We start from the raw sequence: 18410 nt of genomic DNA, 5'->3' as shown, positions 1-18410 counted from the left end.
GTTTTGTGTAGCAATACTAGTTGATTTTGGGAGGTTGCTTTGAAGTAAAGCATTTTGGGTAAGGGAAACAAGTTTTAACTTTTCAATAGTACTATAGGTTAGAGGATCTGGATGTGAAAGTGACGTGGCCACAAGTTCTAAATTTTTTTATAGGATGTTATTTTGATGAAAAATGTTTAAATATATATTTTTGAAAATTAGAGATGTTAGATTTTGATAGTTTGGTACTTAAACATTTTTATGTTGAAAATTGTGTTATGAATTGTTTGAAGTTTAAATATTAATGAAAGTTGCTTGTTTGAGTTGAACTCTTTTTAAATATCTTGAATACACACGCACATGTAGGTTATATAAGATACATATTAAAGTATTGATTTTGGGTAAAGATTTAAAATTAAGTTAGTTATGGTACTTAAATTTATGATGTTTTTGCTCAAGTGAAATATAACAGAACTTACCTTACTCTCAAGTCCATTTTCGTTCAAGAAAAAAGGGAGTAGAAGTTGTGTATCTTTTTGGTCCTATTTCCGCTCAAGCAGAAGAATTTTCGCTCAAGCTAAAATAGTATTGCAACTAAACCTAGTCTTGACCCTATTTTCGCTCAAGTGAAGCAATTTTTGCCCAAACGCAAACAATATTTACTCAAGCGAAATTATTTTCGCTCATGCTATTGAGAGAGTAACGCACATATTCGTACATATACAATTATATATACAATTTTTTATTTTTAGTTTTAAGTTTTTGTAAAACCCTATAAAAAGGGGAACAACTCTTTATTGTATGTGTGATAAAATACAATATTAACAGAAATAAAAACAAAGAGTTACTTTTTTACCTTGTTGCTTGCTATTTCTTCTTCTTCTTCTCCAATCGTTGCAGCTTACTCTCCAGGGAGCCTTCAGGTTTCCTTTCTTCTTCTTTCTGAAACACACATAGTGAAGGATTGAACCTTTGTTTAAGTTTTTCTGATGCACATATGTTTTTACCCTTTGTCATTTTATTACTTTACCCTTAAATCTTTTTTATGTTTTTCTATATGGTATTAGAACATGTTAAGGTCTGCTTTGCTTCTGTTGCTGATTTTTTATTCTTTATTGTTTCTTGATCCTTTATTGAGGGACAATGGAATTTGACTCATCATAAACTATTTCTACTATTGTTGCAATGGATTGATGTTTGAATCTCACTAGTCCTTACTACTTGCATCTTGGAGAAAATTCAGGACTGGTTCTTGTCTCTCCATCTCTAAATGAAACCAATTATCGTACATGGAGTACAAACATGAAAAAGGCCCTTTTATCCAAGAATAAACTCAAATTTGTTGATGGAAGCATTCCTAAACCCAATAGAAGTGATTCATGTTTTGAAGCATGGGAAAGTTGTAATGTAATGAATCTTTCTTGGATATCAAGAACCTTATCACCATAGATTGTAGAGAGTGTTGTGTATATAGACAATGCTCAAAATCTTTTGGAAGATTTGAGAGAGAGATTTTCTAAGGGAGATCATTATCAGGTCTCAGATTTGCTCCAAGATTTGCATTCCACAAAATAGGGAGAAAGAAATGTTAATCAATATTTTACATATTTGAAAATTATTTGGGAAGACCTATACCTAATTGTGTTTGTCATGTTCCTTGTAATTGTGCTTTGTCAAAGATCTATGCTAAATACAGAGATTCATAATATGTCATCTGGTTTTTAAAGGGTCTTGGAGAGATCCATAACACTGTTAAGATTCAAATTTTGCTTATGGATCCTCTTCCAAATATAAGCAGAGTTTTTTCTCTAATTCTCCAGCAAGAAAGACAACTTATAGGTGCCACTGCAGACCTAAAAGTTCTCCTGAATACCAACGAAAAATATGTCAACTGGAAACAACAAGAACAAGGTTCTTGGAAACCCCAGAATCAAAATCAAAATCAGATTTTTTGGAAGACTCAAGGAAGGGGAAATGCATGGCGTGGCTAAGGAAAAGGCAATGGAAGATCAAATTATCAATCAAAACAATGTTCTTATTGTCACAGAACAAATCATACAGTGGATGAGTGTTACTCTAAATATGGGTATCCTCCATGGTACAAACAGAAGAATGAACAGTTCAGCACTAATCAAGATAGAACGTGCTGATTTGCATCAAGGATTATACTATCTAATATTTTTTTTGTCCTTAACACTGTTCTTAATTGTAATGAAAACAATGTTGATATTTGACATTACAGATTAGGACATCTTGGTAGCAAAACTATTGAATACATTTGTAGAATTTTTCCCTATGTGTCCTCTATTTCTAAAACTACTTGTGATACATGTCATTTTGCCAAACAACACAAACTTCCTTTTCAGAAAAGTAATACACGATCTTTAGATGCTTTTAATATGATTCATGTTGATATTTGGGGTCCTATTGGGATTCCTTATATTCATGGGCATATGTATTTCTTTACTATCGTTGATGATTATACTAGACTCACTTAGATATATCTTATGAAATCAAAAGCTGAGACTAGAATCCTTTGATGTAATTTTGTCATGTATGCTAAAAATCAGTTTAATCTTGATGTGAAAATTATAAGGATTGATAATAGTAAGGAGTTTGATTTTATTGAATTATATGATAAACATGGGATCTTGCATAAAAAATCCTATGGTGAAACTCCTCAACAACACATCTTTAACATAAATCACAACCTTATTTTTCAATCTAGATTACCTAAATCTTATTGGTCTTATGTTGTTGCACATGTTGTTTACTTAATAAACATATTACCTTTGGTTGTTTTGAAAAAAAAAATCTCCTTATAAGCTTTTGTATAAAATTCCCCTTACTTATCTTGATTTAAAAGTCTTTGGATCTCTCTATTTTGTTTCCACTTTTGAAAATAATCGTACTAAACTGGAACCTAGGTCCAAAAAGTGTGTTTTTCTTGGATATAAATCAGGTATAAAAGGGTATGTTTTACTACATACTAAAAATAAGGAAATCTTTATCAACCGAAATGTTATCTTTTATGAAAATATCTTTTCTTATAAAAGTTCCAATGATACTTCTAATATTAACCAAATTAATGACACTCAAAACAGTACTGATTTTTTACTAGAACCTCTAGTCAAGGAAAATATCAATTTTGTTGGCACTGATAAAAGGTTAAGTAATTTTAGAAATTATATTTTTTCTGTCAATGAGAATTAGGACAACGAGAACAAAAGAGACCTTGGGAATGATGAAGAAGAAACACACAATCAAGAAGGTGAAGATCAAGCAACAAGTCGTGAAAGAACTACAACTACTGATTTGATGAAATCCACTAGACAAAGGAAGATACCTTCATTCCGAAAAGACTATCATCATCAGGTTAACAGTTCCATGATCAATGAATATGGTAAAAACAGTTTTAAGACCACATATCCTTTATCATTAGTTTTATCATATAAACATTTGACTAGAAAAACATTTAAATTATACTTTTGCTATATCCTATAATACTGAAATACAAACTTTTGAACAAGTATGTAGACACACATAATGGATTGTTGCTATGAATAAAGAGATAAGAGCTCTACAAGAAAATCACACATGGTATCTTACCGATATACCATCTAGAAAAACACCCATTGGATGCAAATGGGTTTACAATATCAAACATAAAGCAGATGGTACTATTGACAGACATAAGGCCAAACTTGTTGCAAAGGGTTATACCCAACTTGAAAGGATTGACTATTTGGATACCTTATCTCCTATGGCTAAACTTACTACTATTAGACTTTTGTTAACCACTGTTGCAGTTAAAAATTGGCATTTACACCAATTAGATGTTGACAATACATTCCTACATGGAGACCTTGAAGAAGAAGTGTACATGATACCACCTCCAGGGCTAATAACTGAAAGACAAAACCAAGTTTGCAAACTTACAAAATCCCTTTATGGTTTAAAACAGGCTAGCAGATAGTGATTTGCTAAGTTATCTTCTTTCCTTATTTCTTTTGATTTTTCTCAATCAATGTTTGATTATTCCCTTTTTACTAGAAAAACTAAAGATTCTCTCAATGTTTTACTTGTTTATGTAGATGATATTATTCTTGCAAGAGACTCTTTACAAAAAATTGAAAGAATAAAAATTTTACTAAATGAATTCTTTAATATAAAAGATCTTGGTGAACTAAAATACTTCTTAGGTCTTGAAGTCGTCACATCTAGGAAAGGAAATATGCCCTTGAAATCTTGGAAGAAACTAGAATGCTAGGAAGTAAACCTTGTTTTACTCCTCTTATGTCTAACACTAAATTTTGTTTGAAACTGCAGATAAACTTCAAAATCCTAATCCTTATAGAAGACTCATTGGCAAACTCCTATATCTCACCAACACTAGACCTGATATAACTTTTGGTATCCAACTCCTTAGCCAATTTGTTCAAGAACCAACAATTCATCATCAACAAGTTGTGCAACATATTCTACTTTACATCAAAGCCAATCTTGTGCCTAAGTTATTTTTTTACAGTGAATTTGAAGTTCAAATTAAGGCCTTCAGTGACTCAGATTGGGCATTTTGTCCTAACATAAGACGTTTTACCACTAGCTATTGCATTTTCCTAGGTTACTCTCTTATTTCCTGGAAAACAAAGAAAAAACACATTGTTTCTCAATCTTCTTCTGAAGCAGGATATAGAGCACTCGTGGCTACTGCTTGTGAACTACAATGGATCAACTATATACTTCTTGACCTTCATGTATAAACCCCTGATCTCGCTACTCTCTATTGTGATAATCAATCGACTCGCCACATAGCTCATAATCCTAGCTTCCATGAAAGAATGAAACACATTGACATTGACTGCCATGTGATTCATGAGAAAATATAGGACAAACTCCTACATCTCCTACCTATTCAATCTTTTGATCAACTAGCAGACATGTTTACGAAAACCCTACAATGGGTTCCCTTTCAAAATTTTGTGAACAAGCTTGGTATGATGAATATACATCATCCAGCTTGAGCGAAGGATATTGAGTGAGTAACACACATATCCGCACATATACAATTTGTTATTTTTAGTTTTAAATTTTTTGTAAAACCCTATAAAAAGGGAAACAACTCTTTGTTGCATGTGTGATAAAATACAATAACATAAATAAAAACAGAGTTTTTTTTTACCTTGTTGCTGGCTATTTCTTCTTCTTCTTCTTCTCCAATCGTTGCAACTTACTCTCCAGGGAGCCATCAGGTTTTCTTTCTTCTTCTTTCTGAAACACTAAGTGAAGACTTGAACCTTTGTTTAAGTTTTTCTTATGTACATATGCTTTTACCCTTTTGCCCCTTTGTCATTTTACTACTTTATTTTTTTTCTATAAAAGTTAAAAGGAAAATCTTTTTCTTTCTTGTGTTCTATTCAATGAATGGATTACATATGAATGTTTTTATAAAAGTAAAGTGAATATTAATTTGTATATATAATTGATTTGTGAAATTTTTAAAGGATATGTATTATATGAAATTGATTACTCAAAATCATGGAATTTGTATGAAATTGAGGACATATATTTAGTGTGTGAGTCATTGTTTGATTATATGTTAAATATCAACACCTATGATGTAAAAGAGTTTATCTTGCTTTTTTTGATGATGTAAGTCATATAAACTAAGATATTAAATGTTGAGAGAGATAGGGGAGTTCTTATCCACCGTGACATACTTGAGTTGTGTTGAATTTACCTGATATCATGATTCTTTGGTTCACTTGAAAATCTAGGTATTGGATTAGATTAGTTGTTAGTATCTTATAGGACATATTTAACCCAGGTCTTTCAGGAAACATTTCACTTGTTGAATATCTCGATTATATAAATCCATGTGTGGTGGTCTATGTTGTTGTTTTACGTTGATATTTGGAGAAAATGAAATAGTTATGATATATTGATTGACATGTCTTCTTTATTTATTTATTTATTTATATATATATATATATATATATTTCTTTTTTATATATTAAAAATTTATTTCATCTTTTTTTTCTTTATCTTATTTGCTTTGTGAGCTACGATTATATACGGATACAAAACATATAAAATATCATAAACGTTTTATTAGATTTTCCCTATAAATGTAATGTATTTAGCTTATATGTGTATGAACAATATTTTAAAATAGTCTATACCTTCTAGTGACCATTTGTTACGTAGTTTATAGAATTTATGGAGTGTTACAAATGAGAAGTAAATAACAATATTATGAGTGTAATATAGCAAAAATACAGAAAATAAGATAAAAAAAAAACGACCGACAACTTTTGACTAAATTAATGTTTTTTCCTTTTATTTTGTTCAGGTCTTTGTACGATTTTTTTTCCCAATAAGTCCAAATTTTAAAAGAATTACAAATAGTGACAAATTTATTCAAGCATATTTTTTTATCGTTAGTAATGAGAGAAATCGGCTCGGATAGGCGGATTTCTGCTGTTCAATTTCAAATTTGAATATTGAAAAATAAATAGAAAATCGATTTTGAAGAAGCCCAAACCATTTTTAAAAATCCAATATTTTAAAAATATTTATTTAAAAATTTATATAATTTATGAATTAAAAACTTTAACCACTATGAAAATTATATTAGAAAAATAGAAATAATTTTTTAAAAATGGAAAATAAATTTGAGAAATAAATTTAAAAAATAATTTGATAAATTTGACTAATAATAAATATATTTAATATAATTTAAAAAAATAATATACAAATCTTATAATTATTAGAAAATATTTTCAATAAAAATAAAGTGGTTATTAATATTTAATTTAAATTTATGAGTATTATTAAAAAAGACATAAAATTATAATTATGAATCATTATTATTATTACTTATTTTAAAATCAAGTGAACGTAAAATTAATAAAAATATTTAAAATATTAAAGGTTTATTTTAAAATATAAAATATTTATCTAAATTATTATATAATGAATTATAAAAATTAACAATTATTATTAATTAACATACTTGATATTTTAATATTAAGAATTAATATCATAAATTTAAATATGTCTAAATATAAATTGAAATTGAATTTAGGGGCCAGTAATTAAATTTTTTCTCTAATAAACCCAGACTAAATATTATCCAAATAATAAATTTACTTTAATTTAACTTGTACAAGTTTCTCTTCCAAAAGATAAATTACGAAAGTTATTTCTACTAATAATAACAATTTAAATAATTAAATGTTATTATTAATAGTAATTGTTACAAACATTTTCATAATAACAAATCACTAATATTTTAAATAAAATAAATAATGTTAATCATCATAACTTAACTTTATTTTATATATGAATCATTATTAATACTAATATTTTTTCAATATTAATTTATATTAAAATGAATTAATTTTAAAATATTAAAAGTAATAATTAATATTCAAATAAAATTTAATTACCTAACTGTTAATATTAATAATAGTTAAAATTTTATTTAAATCACAATTTTGTTAACAATAAAAGTATCTATTTATTATTTAATTGCTGTTTTCTCCTAAAAGAGTTTACTTGAGTAAATATCTGGTTATAAGATTTACTGGGTGATTTTCATTTTAAATTTGGGTTTATGAGGGAAAAAGATTTGTGATTGCACTTACTATGAAAAAAATAAAAAATTTAATAGGATTTGAAAAAGGAAGAGACATTAAGTTGAGTTGAAAGAGAAATAAAAGTTTGAAGATGAAGTTCACCAAATTGAGTGTTCGCGTTACAACTCACAACAAGAAACGCAAGCTGCTTAAGAAAACTGACGTGTAAAGCACACGAAGATAAAATGGAAGCGCGTTATTGATACTATTATTATTATTATTAATGTTATCAAATACCAAACATGAATATTAAAATCCACAACATAACGTAAAAGATGAAAAATTTAGCACCCAACAAAGCATTGAAAGCAAAGTCACCACCCCTGAATCTGTTTTGGCACCCAGACTAAGAAATGGCCAAAACAACAAGAGTACTATGACACAATCTCACCCCTCTTTCTAGAAACCCTGTTCCTGACAACATCCTCCTCATAACCCTCAAACTCAAACTCATCACTTTGAATCTTCATTGAATCCTCTCTTTTTCTTATTCTCCTTTGGACCAGTTTCTTTAAACTAAACATCTCTTGAATCTGAAGTTACCCAAAACTTGCCTTTCAAGTGTGTTCACTTCCCAATATTGGTCCTATGTTGGTGTATTTAATTTTGGGGTGACATAGATCTTGGCTTGGGAACAGTTTGCAGAAGAGAAGTAAAAGAAAGCAGAAAGAACAGGTTTGCATTTAAGTCCCTGCAGGTGAAATCTGTGGTGTATGTTTTGCTTCTGTGAATTACAATTACAATATAGGTAGGTCTTGTAAAGAGACTTAACATTGACTTATTGTGAAGTTTCCTTCACCTTTTGCGCCTTAAAAAATTGTTCCTTTCTGAAGAGGGTGCGAACAGATCTGAGCCTGTTATCTAGAGGTGGGTCCCCACTCCCCTACCCAAACCATTGTCAATTTGTCATGTATCTCATGATACTTATATAGCTCCCAAATCAAAATCTTTGGCATTGGGTGTTGGTTGATGCCGATTGAGGTAAGCATCTTTGTTTGAAAACCATGTTTTATCCTGCAGAAAACATGGACCCATCTGTGCTTAGATGCTAAAGGTGGCTCTGGTTCCGCTGTTGAATCATTGTACTTCTCTTATCTAGCAAAGATTTGTGGGGTTCTTGCAGATTTGTGTTTAAACTCATCTGCAGGAACTGAACACAGGTAGAGCCAACTTGGTTTGCCCTTGAAGTGAAGGGGTTTTAAAGTTTGATTCTGGTTTGGCTGTACCACAAGAGTATGAGGAAAAATGCAGGTTCTTATTCAGGAAGGGTGTTTAGTGACAGGAAGTGGATTCTCCCCTTTTTTGCCAGTTTGATTATATCTATGAGTCTGGTTCTGACAGCCATTCTTGGGGTTCTTAGCTCTGATGGTGGGGGAGAGCAATCACCGTTTGAAATCATTTCCTTCAAGAGATCAGAGAATTCCAGTGGATATTTTGTGGAATCAGATATAGAAAGATCTTTTAATGTTAGTGTGGTGAAAAGGGAGGCACCAAGGTTTGCCTACCTTATATCAGGCACCAAGGGTGATAGTCATAGGATGATGAGGACATTAGAGGCAGTGTACCACCCAAGGAATCAATACATCTTGCATTTAGATCTTGAGGCACCACCCCGGGAAAGGTTGGAATTGGCAAATGCAGTGAAAGCTGATCCAGTTTTTCGTGAGGTGGAGAATGTGCGTGTTATGTCTCAATCCAATTTGGTAACTTATAAGGGTCCTACGATGATTGCTTGTACCCTGCAAGCTATTGCAATATTACTGAAGGAAAGTTCAGAATGGGACTGGTTTATTAACCTCAGTGCTTCAGATTATCCTCTTATGACACAGGATGGTTAGTAACTGGCCCTTTATTTGCAGCTTCATGTTATATCTTAAAATGCATGCATAAATTATGGCCTTTTCGTCTGACCTTTACAAACTTTCGTCTAGATTTGATTACATGATGCTGTTTCATAGAGGTTTTCAAACACTGAATGGCATACGAGTGTACAGTGATGATGTATGGCCAATGGATGGCAATAGTTAGGCTGCTACAGCATGTGTAGTTTGCCTTTCATTTTGACACGTTGTTGCTTTATTTCACTTGAGCACTACACTATTGTTTTGTGGACAGAAACCATTATTAAAGTATGCACTGATGCTTTAGCAACAGGAACGACAATTGTTCATCTTTATCAATCTTGCAATTATTGCCAATTATTCAGGATGGATCTCTATGTAATATCATTAGGTTTGTTTAACAACTAATGACTGAAATAAGTGGGTTACATTACATACTATCAAACACAGTTACATGTGTTTGATAGAAAAAGGCTAGGAAGTAAATTATGGCCTGAGCTAATGAAATAAAATCATTTGCCATTCTCACTGCCTCGTTTTCTCTCTCTCTCTCTCTCTCTCTCTCTCTCTCTCTCTCTCTCTCTCTCTGTATTTCTATTGTTTTATGTTGCTATTCCATGAAATTCTATTTATAATCTTCCATCACAGTCATTCCAGCCTAAAGCATAGTTGTATTTAGTAATTCAAGGACAGTCATCCTCCTGAAGCAAGACAGAAATTAGTTAGTTCATGTGCTTTTTATAATACAGTCTACAAGTAGTGTAAATTTTATATATTTCTAATGGTACCATTCAGACCGTTTTGATATTCAAATCATTGCTAATATGGATTGGTGGCTTCTCTATTCCCTAACAAATGTGAGGGACGCCAAATTGAATCTCCATAAATTAGCTCTGCCTAGCTCTGTAAGAAATCAACAACCTAGCTTTATCCCACTTGATGTCAGAGTTTGAGTCTTATTATTGAAGATTTGACATATGCCTTGCCACCAATACCATTGCATCCTTGAATTTCTCCTGGCAACCCCTCAATATGTATTTTATGCATATATTTTAGAGATTTGTTTGGATATTTATGAAGGTCAATATAGTTTATATGTGCTGGACTACATTCATAATCTATAACTTCTAGCACAGAGGTGCTAAACTAGATCTTTCAATATCTTCATTACCACAACAGATGTTAGATGGTGCTTCTTTTCCATAAATAGCCATTGTTTTTGTAAAAGGTCTGATTCTTTTCCACAAAACTTATGTGCACTCATACCTAAGTGTATTTACCTCATGAGTTTCTCTCTAAAGTGAACAAAGGTATATCCTCTGTTGAATTAATTTTGAATTGCATTGTGGTCTTAATCCTTTAAATTAAGGTTGTTTACTAATTACCTCTGCTCACATTAGACAAACATCAGAGGAGCATTTTTTTCCAATCTAAGTAGTTAGTTGCTAAAGAAATCACAACTGCAATTCTGAATATATGTGGGACATGGATTATATTATAATTAGCTTTATTCTTTCTATGCATGACCGGAACTACTGTAATGATGAATATGAACTGGACACAATTTTAAAACATTCAAGATAAATTCATAGAAGTCTGAACTTGTTTTGGGTGGTTGTCAGATGCAAAAGAATTCGGCTTTGACCTATAAGGAAAAATCTAGTTTCTAGTACCTGCATAAGTGCATAACAATTTTCCTCATGGTATTTTGTACTCAATAATTTGAGTCTTCTGGTTTCAGCATCTTCTTTCTGTCTGATATTCTATCATTTGGCATAAATCAGGATTCGTATACATCATTCCATGCTGTCTATAGTTTGAGTTTGATTGAATTGTGCATCTATCATGTCAAACATGCAAGAAGTTTACTCCTTGAACCAATTTGATATTTGTTTTCTGCATTTGCAGATATGCTTTCTGTTTTCTCGAATCTGTCAAGAAATCTCAATTTCATTGAGCATACACGCATTGCTGGTTGGAAATTGTAAGTGAATTTTATTATTATTTATCTGAAAATTGCTGTAAACTATATGCTGCATGTTTTTCTCTCCTGATTAACTTATATTACTTACTTTATGCAGGAACCAAAGAGCAAGACCCATCATTATTGATCCTGCCCTTTATTTATCAAAGAAATCTGATTTAGCATTGACCACTCAACGAAGAACTCTTCCCACGTCTTTTAAACTGTTTACTGGTATGTCTGTGTCTATTATCTTTATAAACATTTTGAAAACATATTTTCTACTGCAAATTTAAATTAAGAGGCCCTTTTAAGGTTTAGCAGTGCTAAGATTGCAAAATAATAGTTCCATGATACACAATCAACATGGTAGATCCCTATACTTCTATGCCGTGTGAACAGGTTCAGCTTGGGTGGTACTGACTCGGTCCTTTGTGGAGTACTGTATATGGGGATGGGATAACTTTCCACGGACTATGCTAATGTACTATACAAATTTTGTGTCCTCGCCAGAAGGATACTTTCACACTGTCATTTGTAACACTGAGGAATTCCGTCACACAGCGATAAGCCATGATCTTCACTACATTGCTTGGGACACTCCCCCAAAGCAGCATCCCATCTCTTTAACTATGAAGGACTTTGACAAAATGGTTAAAAGCAAGGCACTTTTTGCACGCAAATTTGCTAAGGATGATCCAGTGCTAGACAAGATTGACAAAGAACTTCTGGGACGCACCCACAGATTTTCTCCTGGGGCATGGTGTGTTGGGACCTCAGATGGTGGGGCTGACCCTTGTTCTGTTCGTGGCAATGGTACAATGTTTAGGCCAGGCCCTGGTTCTGATAGGCTAAGTGAGCTGCTTCAGGTGCTGTTATCTAAAGAATCTCTTAGCAAGCAGTGTTTGTGACAAAGGGGTACCCCCCAACCCAAGTAGGATGAATGATGTCAAGTGTACATAAGTGTGGCTATAGATCATACATATCTGATGTAAAAGGTCAGAATTTTGTGCTCAATATAGGTTCATATTAACAGTCAACAATTACTCACTAGCAGTTTTGATGCCTGTTTCGGCCAAAACACGCTTTTGGTTGCAGTTCCAACCAACCATTTATGCAATTACAACACTTTGTCGAGTTACAAAAAGGAAATTAAATTTCATATTGGACTTTCAGATAGTTATCTGTTTTGTTATGGATAAATATTTAGTCAGCATTGCTTACACTTTATACAATTTAATGTAAGCCTGTATTAAGTTCTTTAGATAAGTTAGAAATGCACTTTATATTCTTAAAATATGGGTTTGGAACTAACAACTCAAGTAAAAAAGGCCTCCTGAGCATTGTAGAATTGAAAGACGTTAGTGGTCCAATCATAGCTTCATAATAAATGACCTAATATATTCAACTAAGATTATTAAGATGACTGTTTCTTCCTGCACCTCCATACCTTCTTCTCTCACCTCCATAAGTTTTCAAATTTCTAAAAATGCCCCTTTATAATATTTCGGATTACGTAATCCAGAAGTCATTTTTTAAATTTGTAATTAGCTACCGGATTACATAATCCGGAAGCCATTTTTCATATGCATGATTATTCTCCGAATTATATAATCCGGAAGTCTTATTTAACTTCTGGATTATGTAATCCGGAAGTCTTTTTTCAAATGAGTTTCCGAATTACATAATCCGGAAACTACTCTATGGGGTGACACAAGAAGGACAAAAATGTATTTTCATGTTGTGTATGGAGGTGGCAGAAGAAGATATGGAGTGCAGGAACAAAACAGTCTATTAAGATAAGTTATGATGTCCTTTTGAATCGAGTTTAAATAAAATTCATCTATAAAAGTTAACTCATGAGGTAATGAGGCAATGTTCCACCTGTATGCACTATTTTTACAGTACTATACTAGGTAATGTGGAATCTTTAAGTCGAAGGGAATTCTAACTTATTGTTATTGTTTTCTGGAGACTAGTCCATGAAGTATCCATTTTCTACCTCCAATCCTTCGAGAACACTTTACTTTTTAACAACACACTGTTATTTGTATTCTCCAATCTGGTGAGGCTCAAACAAGTCAACAACATCCAAATTATTTTAAATGAAATTCATACAAATAATCCTTGTGCTGCAGTTCATCAGGGAAACACGATCAGTATGTTATAGAGCACATCTCAAGGGACATGCCTTTAGTTCAAACTCAAGCACAACAGTTCCTTCACGTGGATTCTTTGCCAATTAGTCATCAGGCATGGTCTACCATTGGATACACGTAGACTAAGATAAACTACTTTTTTTTTTCTTTTTGAATTTTTGCTGCTGTCAATTTTAATGCATGTGCGGTAAACTTAAAACTGTTGTTTTACCCCCATAAGTTAATATATTAAGATGTCTTAGAAAATAGACTACTTCTAAGATTTTGAAGCTGATGGAAAAAGTGAAGAAAATGGACATGATTAAATTTGAACCTAAAGAATAGAAAAAACAGTACCTAGAAAAGTTATGCAGTGATTTTTCGGGAAGAACAATGCTTCATACAAAACACCCACCATTAGCATCTCTTCACATGGTATCAGTATCAGTACAGGTAGCAAAATCAAAGTTCAGGTACCAAAATAGTTTTGTGGGTCCTACTGAAATCGGGTGGTGAAAAGTGTGTAAATGAAAGATGGTACCTGTACAAGAAAACATGATTAACATTATTCTTTATAGAAAACAAACGAAGCTTAATGCTCTTAGTACTGCAGAAAAATAGATGAGAGGAAGGAAATAAAAATTCACTAGATGGATGAAACTTTCCCAAACATGAAAAAGTAATATTCTTTGCAAATTTTCCACACTGGAAACAGCAGTTCAGTGGGATCAAATTCTCTCCTTAAGCAATGTGATTTAGCTTCAAGTAACTTGGAACTATTGCATCCAACGAATATTCTCCTACCACAAACTTTCTCTTCCCTTTCATGGCAAAACATTCAACTTCTTTTTACACTTGTTGAGAGTCACCTTGAACTGATTAAAAAAATTAATGAAATTCTTGTTAGCATCATATTACTATCATATTAGGTAGAATACTAAATAAGAAATTCAATTAGGCCATTACACTCTCAATCAGGTAGTACATTTGGACTGAACAAATTACAAGTCACCTCAAATGACAGCTTGATGCACTAGTGATATATCACTTGCAAAAAAGGAGTTCACAACCTCCATTTACATGCTTTACAATTCTATGAATAATATCAATATCAAATGAGATATAGTATAGTTATTATCAACGGGAAGTGGTCACTCCAATAACCACAATACTGCACCTTTTGCTGAGTCACTTGAGCTGGACCACTATCTGCCTTTAGTAGTGATATTTCCGAATTTGTCCCCAATGTGCTTGTCTTCACTTATATTTGACTTGAAATAACCAAATATTCTTCTGATATGTTCCATATAAAAAGGTAGGAACTTCAGGGAGTACAGTGATCATTAATATGAAAATGTATACATTTGGAAAAATGATTGACATGTTTTTATAGTGTGGGGCTAAGTCATGTGTTTATGGAGGAAAAATTCAACAAACAGACAATGGCCCTGGTGCAAGAATCTCTGCATGAAACATTTTTACTTGACTACTCATTGTTAAGAGACTAATCAAGATTTAAGGGTAATTTTCTAAATGGCCCGAAAGCAATTTGTCAGTGAAATTTAACTTGTGTGTGTGTAATAGAAATGATAAACACTGGACTGATTCTAGTGAGTTGAAATTTAACTTTGTTGTTACTGAAACTTTCAGCCCCTCTCCCCGAGAGAGAACACTTTTCTTCTACACAAGGGTACTGTAATCAAATCTATTATTGGCCACATCAACTTGATAGTTTTGGACCACAAACCCAACTGGGGCATGAATACTTTGCAGTGTAAAAAAAACACTGCAAAGGGTACACTGTTTGATAAAAAAGACTGATATTCATTGAATCATGTTGGCTAATAATATTTTACAGCACAGTACTTTTCTTGGGTTTGTAGAGGATTTCTAAACCCATTCATCCATGTCTCAAATCATCAATTAACTTTCCATGTCTAAATAAAAATATGTTATGAATTTAATCGGAATCCAAAGTGTAAAACTCAAAAACTAACAAATTTAGGATTTAAAATTTATAATTTTCTGGTTCAATAAAAAGTTGTTATATGTAACATAAAAGTCTTATATTTTATTATAATTATTTTGGATATCGTAGTTATGACAAATTTAACTGATTGAGTATAAAACCTTCAGTATGTAAAAATTACTCTCATATGTTACAGATAATAATTATGTAACAAGTTACCAAGTAAATGAGAGTGACAATAATAATAAAGAAATAAAGGGTGGCAATGAATAACTTGGGTAACATGTAGATTTAGTTCATAAATATGTTAAAAAATGATAACAGCTTCTAATCTGTTTATTAACTTTCCCAATTTAATGACTTTATAAAATTATTTAAAAACTTACCTGCTACACCAGAAAAATCTACAGGGGAATCTCCCTAACATTAACGGATTCATGATACTTTGTTGTTCCATAGCATTAAAAAAAATTCTATTACTTTTAGGAGATTGGCTCATATATATAAATTTTAACTAATTTTTCAAATCAATGAAATTTATAATATTGGGATAGAAAATAGGCTATGTACAAACAGTATAACACAATTTTATATGCCTTCCAATCACAAACTACTAAGTTTGTTGATTTCACAATAATTATCTTAAAATTCATATTAGAGGTGATTTATGTTGGGTTAACAATGTTAAAAATTTGCACTTATAATATATAACCTTTAAACTGTAATACAATAAGAGATGTTAACTATTTTTCTTTTTATTCTCATAAATATATTTTTTCCATTTTCTTGTTTCTTTTGTAGGTAATGAAAATGAGGATTATAACTCTAATAGATCAATGAAAATAATAGTAAGAGCGTCCCAAACAGAATAAGAGTATTATTACAGTCAATGAAGATGAATATTCCTTATTTGATGTGGTGCATCAAATGGAGCGCACGTCGCGATGGAGAAAGGGAAGTTATGATGAATCCTAATTGCAAATGAAAAAGAGACAATGACTTAAGCATAAAAGAGAGAAAAACAGAGAAAAAAAAATACAAAAAAAACTCTTATTTACTTGTGTATTAGAGAATAAAATACATGGTGTATTTATAAGAAAAAGACTAAAACCTAGCTGAAACAAAAAAAGAAAGTTGGGCCAAACAAACAAAACCCAATAACTTAAAACAGAAAAACTAAATATGTTAACACCCCTCAAGCTGGGAGTAGATATTCGTGAGGCCCATATTGGATTTGAGAGTAAAGAACTATGCGAAAGCAAGGGGCTTGGTAAATAAGTCAGCAACTTGCATGACAGAAGTAATGGACAACAGTTTGAGGATACCAGAGTTAAGTTTTTCACGAACTAGGTGACAATCAATTTCGATGTGCTTGGTGCGTTCATGAAAGACTTGATTGGACGCTATTTGAAGGGCAGATTTGTTGTCACAGTATAGGGTTGCAGGCTGGGAGAGAGGAAGATGTAAATCTTGAAGGAGGTAAGACAACCATTGTAGCTCACACGTGGTGGTGGCAAGAGCTCTATACTCGGCTTCGGAGGAGCTGCGAGAGATAGTTGGTTGTTTCTTTGATTTCCATTATATTAGGGAGTCTCCTAAGTAGATGGAATATCCAGTGACAGATTTGCATGTGGTAGGACATGTTACACAGTCAAAGTCACTAAAAGCACAAAGGTGAAGTGAACTAGTATGAAGAAAGGCATTATTGACATCAAGTTGTTTTAGAATCCAATTTTTGGTAGTGGCAACAGCAAGGAGAAGGCAGAGGGTAGTGAGTTTAGCAACAAGTATAAAAGTGTCTAAGAAATCAAGTCCTTCAAGTTGGGTGAACCCTTTGGCAACAACTCTAGCTTTGTGGCACTCAACAGTGCCATCATAATGATATTTGATTTTATATACCCATTTACAACCAATAGTTTTCTTTCCTGGAAGGAGAGGAGTAAGTTGAATTTGTCTCAATAACTATTGGACCACATAGTAAAATAAAGAAAAATAGTGAAATAAAAACTCAATCTTTATTCTCTGTTCTAAAAGCTCTAAGATATTGAGAAATGTAATAATTTAAAATGTAATCTACAACTTCATACTAAATAAGGATTTAACAATTTTTATAAAAAAAAATCATGTTAAGTGCTTAACCCTAATATTTTTTTGACACATGTTATTTGAACTAAAATTTGATACTAAACCTTAAACTTTATATCCAAAACTAATATATATATATATATATATATGGTTTGATAAATGATAAGTATAGTATCAGTTTTATTAAAAATATGATTATTTAGGTAAGAAAACATTTAAATGTTAGATATACCAAAATTAAATAATATAAGAGAAAAAAAATATCTAAATTTAAAAGAGTCTTTTACAATTTACTTCACATTCATTAATATTCAAAATAATCTCCTAAAAAAATCCATATAAAGAATCTCCATTAACCCTCTTCTGGTTATCCTTAGGAGTTCTCTATCGTTTCAATGTTATATCAGAGAAGTTGATAAGTATTTCTAGATCCTCTTTTTCATCTAACCAAGTATCCTCCTCCAAGTTTTCATTAGATATTGTTCTAGTTCCTCTTCATCTTCATCCCTACCATTTTCCTCCAAGTTTATTGCTAACAGAGTCACTCTTTAGGTACTTTGCTTGACTATGGTGAACAATAGGCAATATAGTCTATGAAGTAGGCTAAGCATAAGGCATAACTTCTAATTCCTTCTAAAGGGAGTCTAATCCATTAAATGGAGAAGATGAAGAATTAGACAAGTTAATAATCTCTCTACATGGGCAATGTGATGGTATTACAATGGTTTTGGACGAGTCCAATCAAAAGTATAAGGTTGTGCATACAGACCATCCACTAACGCAATATGAAATTTG

At 31.8% G+C, this 18410-nt stretch overlaps 1 protein-coding gene and 1 pseudogene across 2 annotated transcripts; both read left to right on the top strand.

The window, feature by feature from the left end:
* Positions 1–1049: 1049 nt before the first annotated feature.
* Positions 1050–2129, top strand: LOC150023085 (uncharacterized; annotated as a pseudogene).
* A 5700-nt stretch (positions 2130–7829) lies between these two features.
* LOC137819284 (beta-glucuronosyltransferase GlcAT14B) lies at positions 7830–12606 on the top strand. 2 transcript variants are annotated; one of them, XM_090297344.1, is made up of 5 exons: positions 7876–9452; positions 9735–9851; positions 11369–11444; positions 11542–11657; positions 11826–12606. In XM_090297344.1, exons 1-5 carry the CDS (start codon positions 8855–8857, stop codon positions 12332–12334), a joined length of 1416 nt encoding a protein of 471 aa, XP_090153470.1. In that variant the 5' UTR covers positions 7876–8854; the 3' UTR covers positions 12335–12606. The 2 variants fall into 2 exon arrangements, with proteins under 2 accessions (XP_068479192.1, XP_090153470.1); XM_068623091.2 differs by lacking the exon at positions 9735–9851 and having other exon boundaries at positions 7830–9452.
* The last annotated feature ends 5804 nt before the right edge of the window (positions 12607–18410 follow it).

This window comes from Phaseolus vulgaris, chromosome 11 (genome assembly GCF_051622355.1).
Source record: "Phaseolus vulgaris cultivar YP4 chromosome 11, ASM5162235v1, whole genome shotgun sequence".
Lineage (NCBI taxonomy): Eukaryota > Viridiplantae > Streptophyta > Magnoliopsida > Fabales > Fabaceae > Phaseolus > Phaseolus vulgaris.
This window is presented reverse-complemented; position numbering and strand designations above follow the sequence as displayed.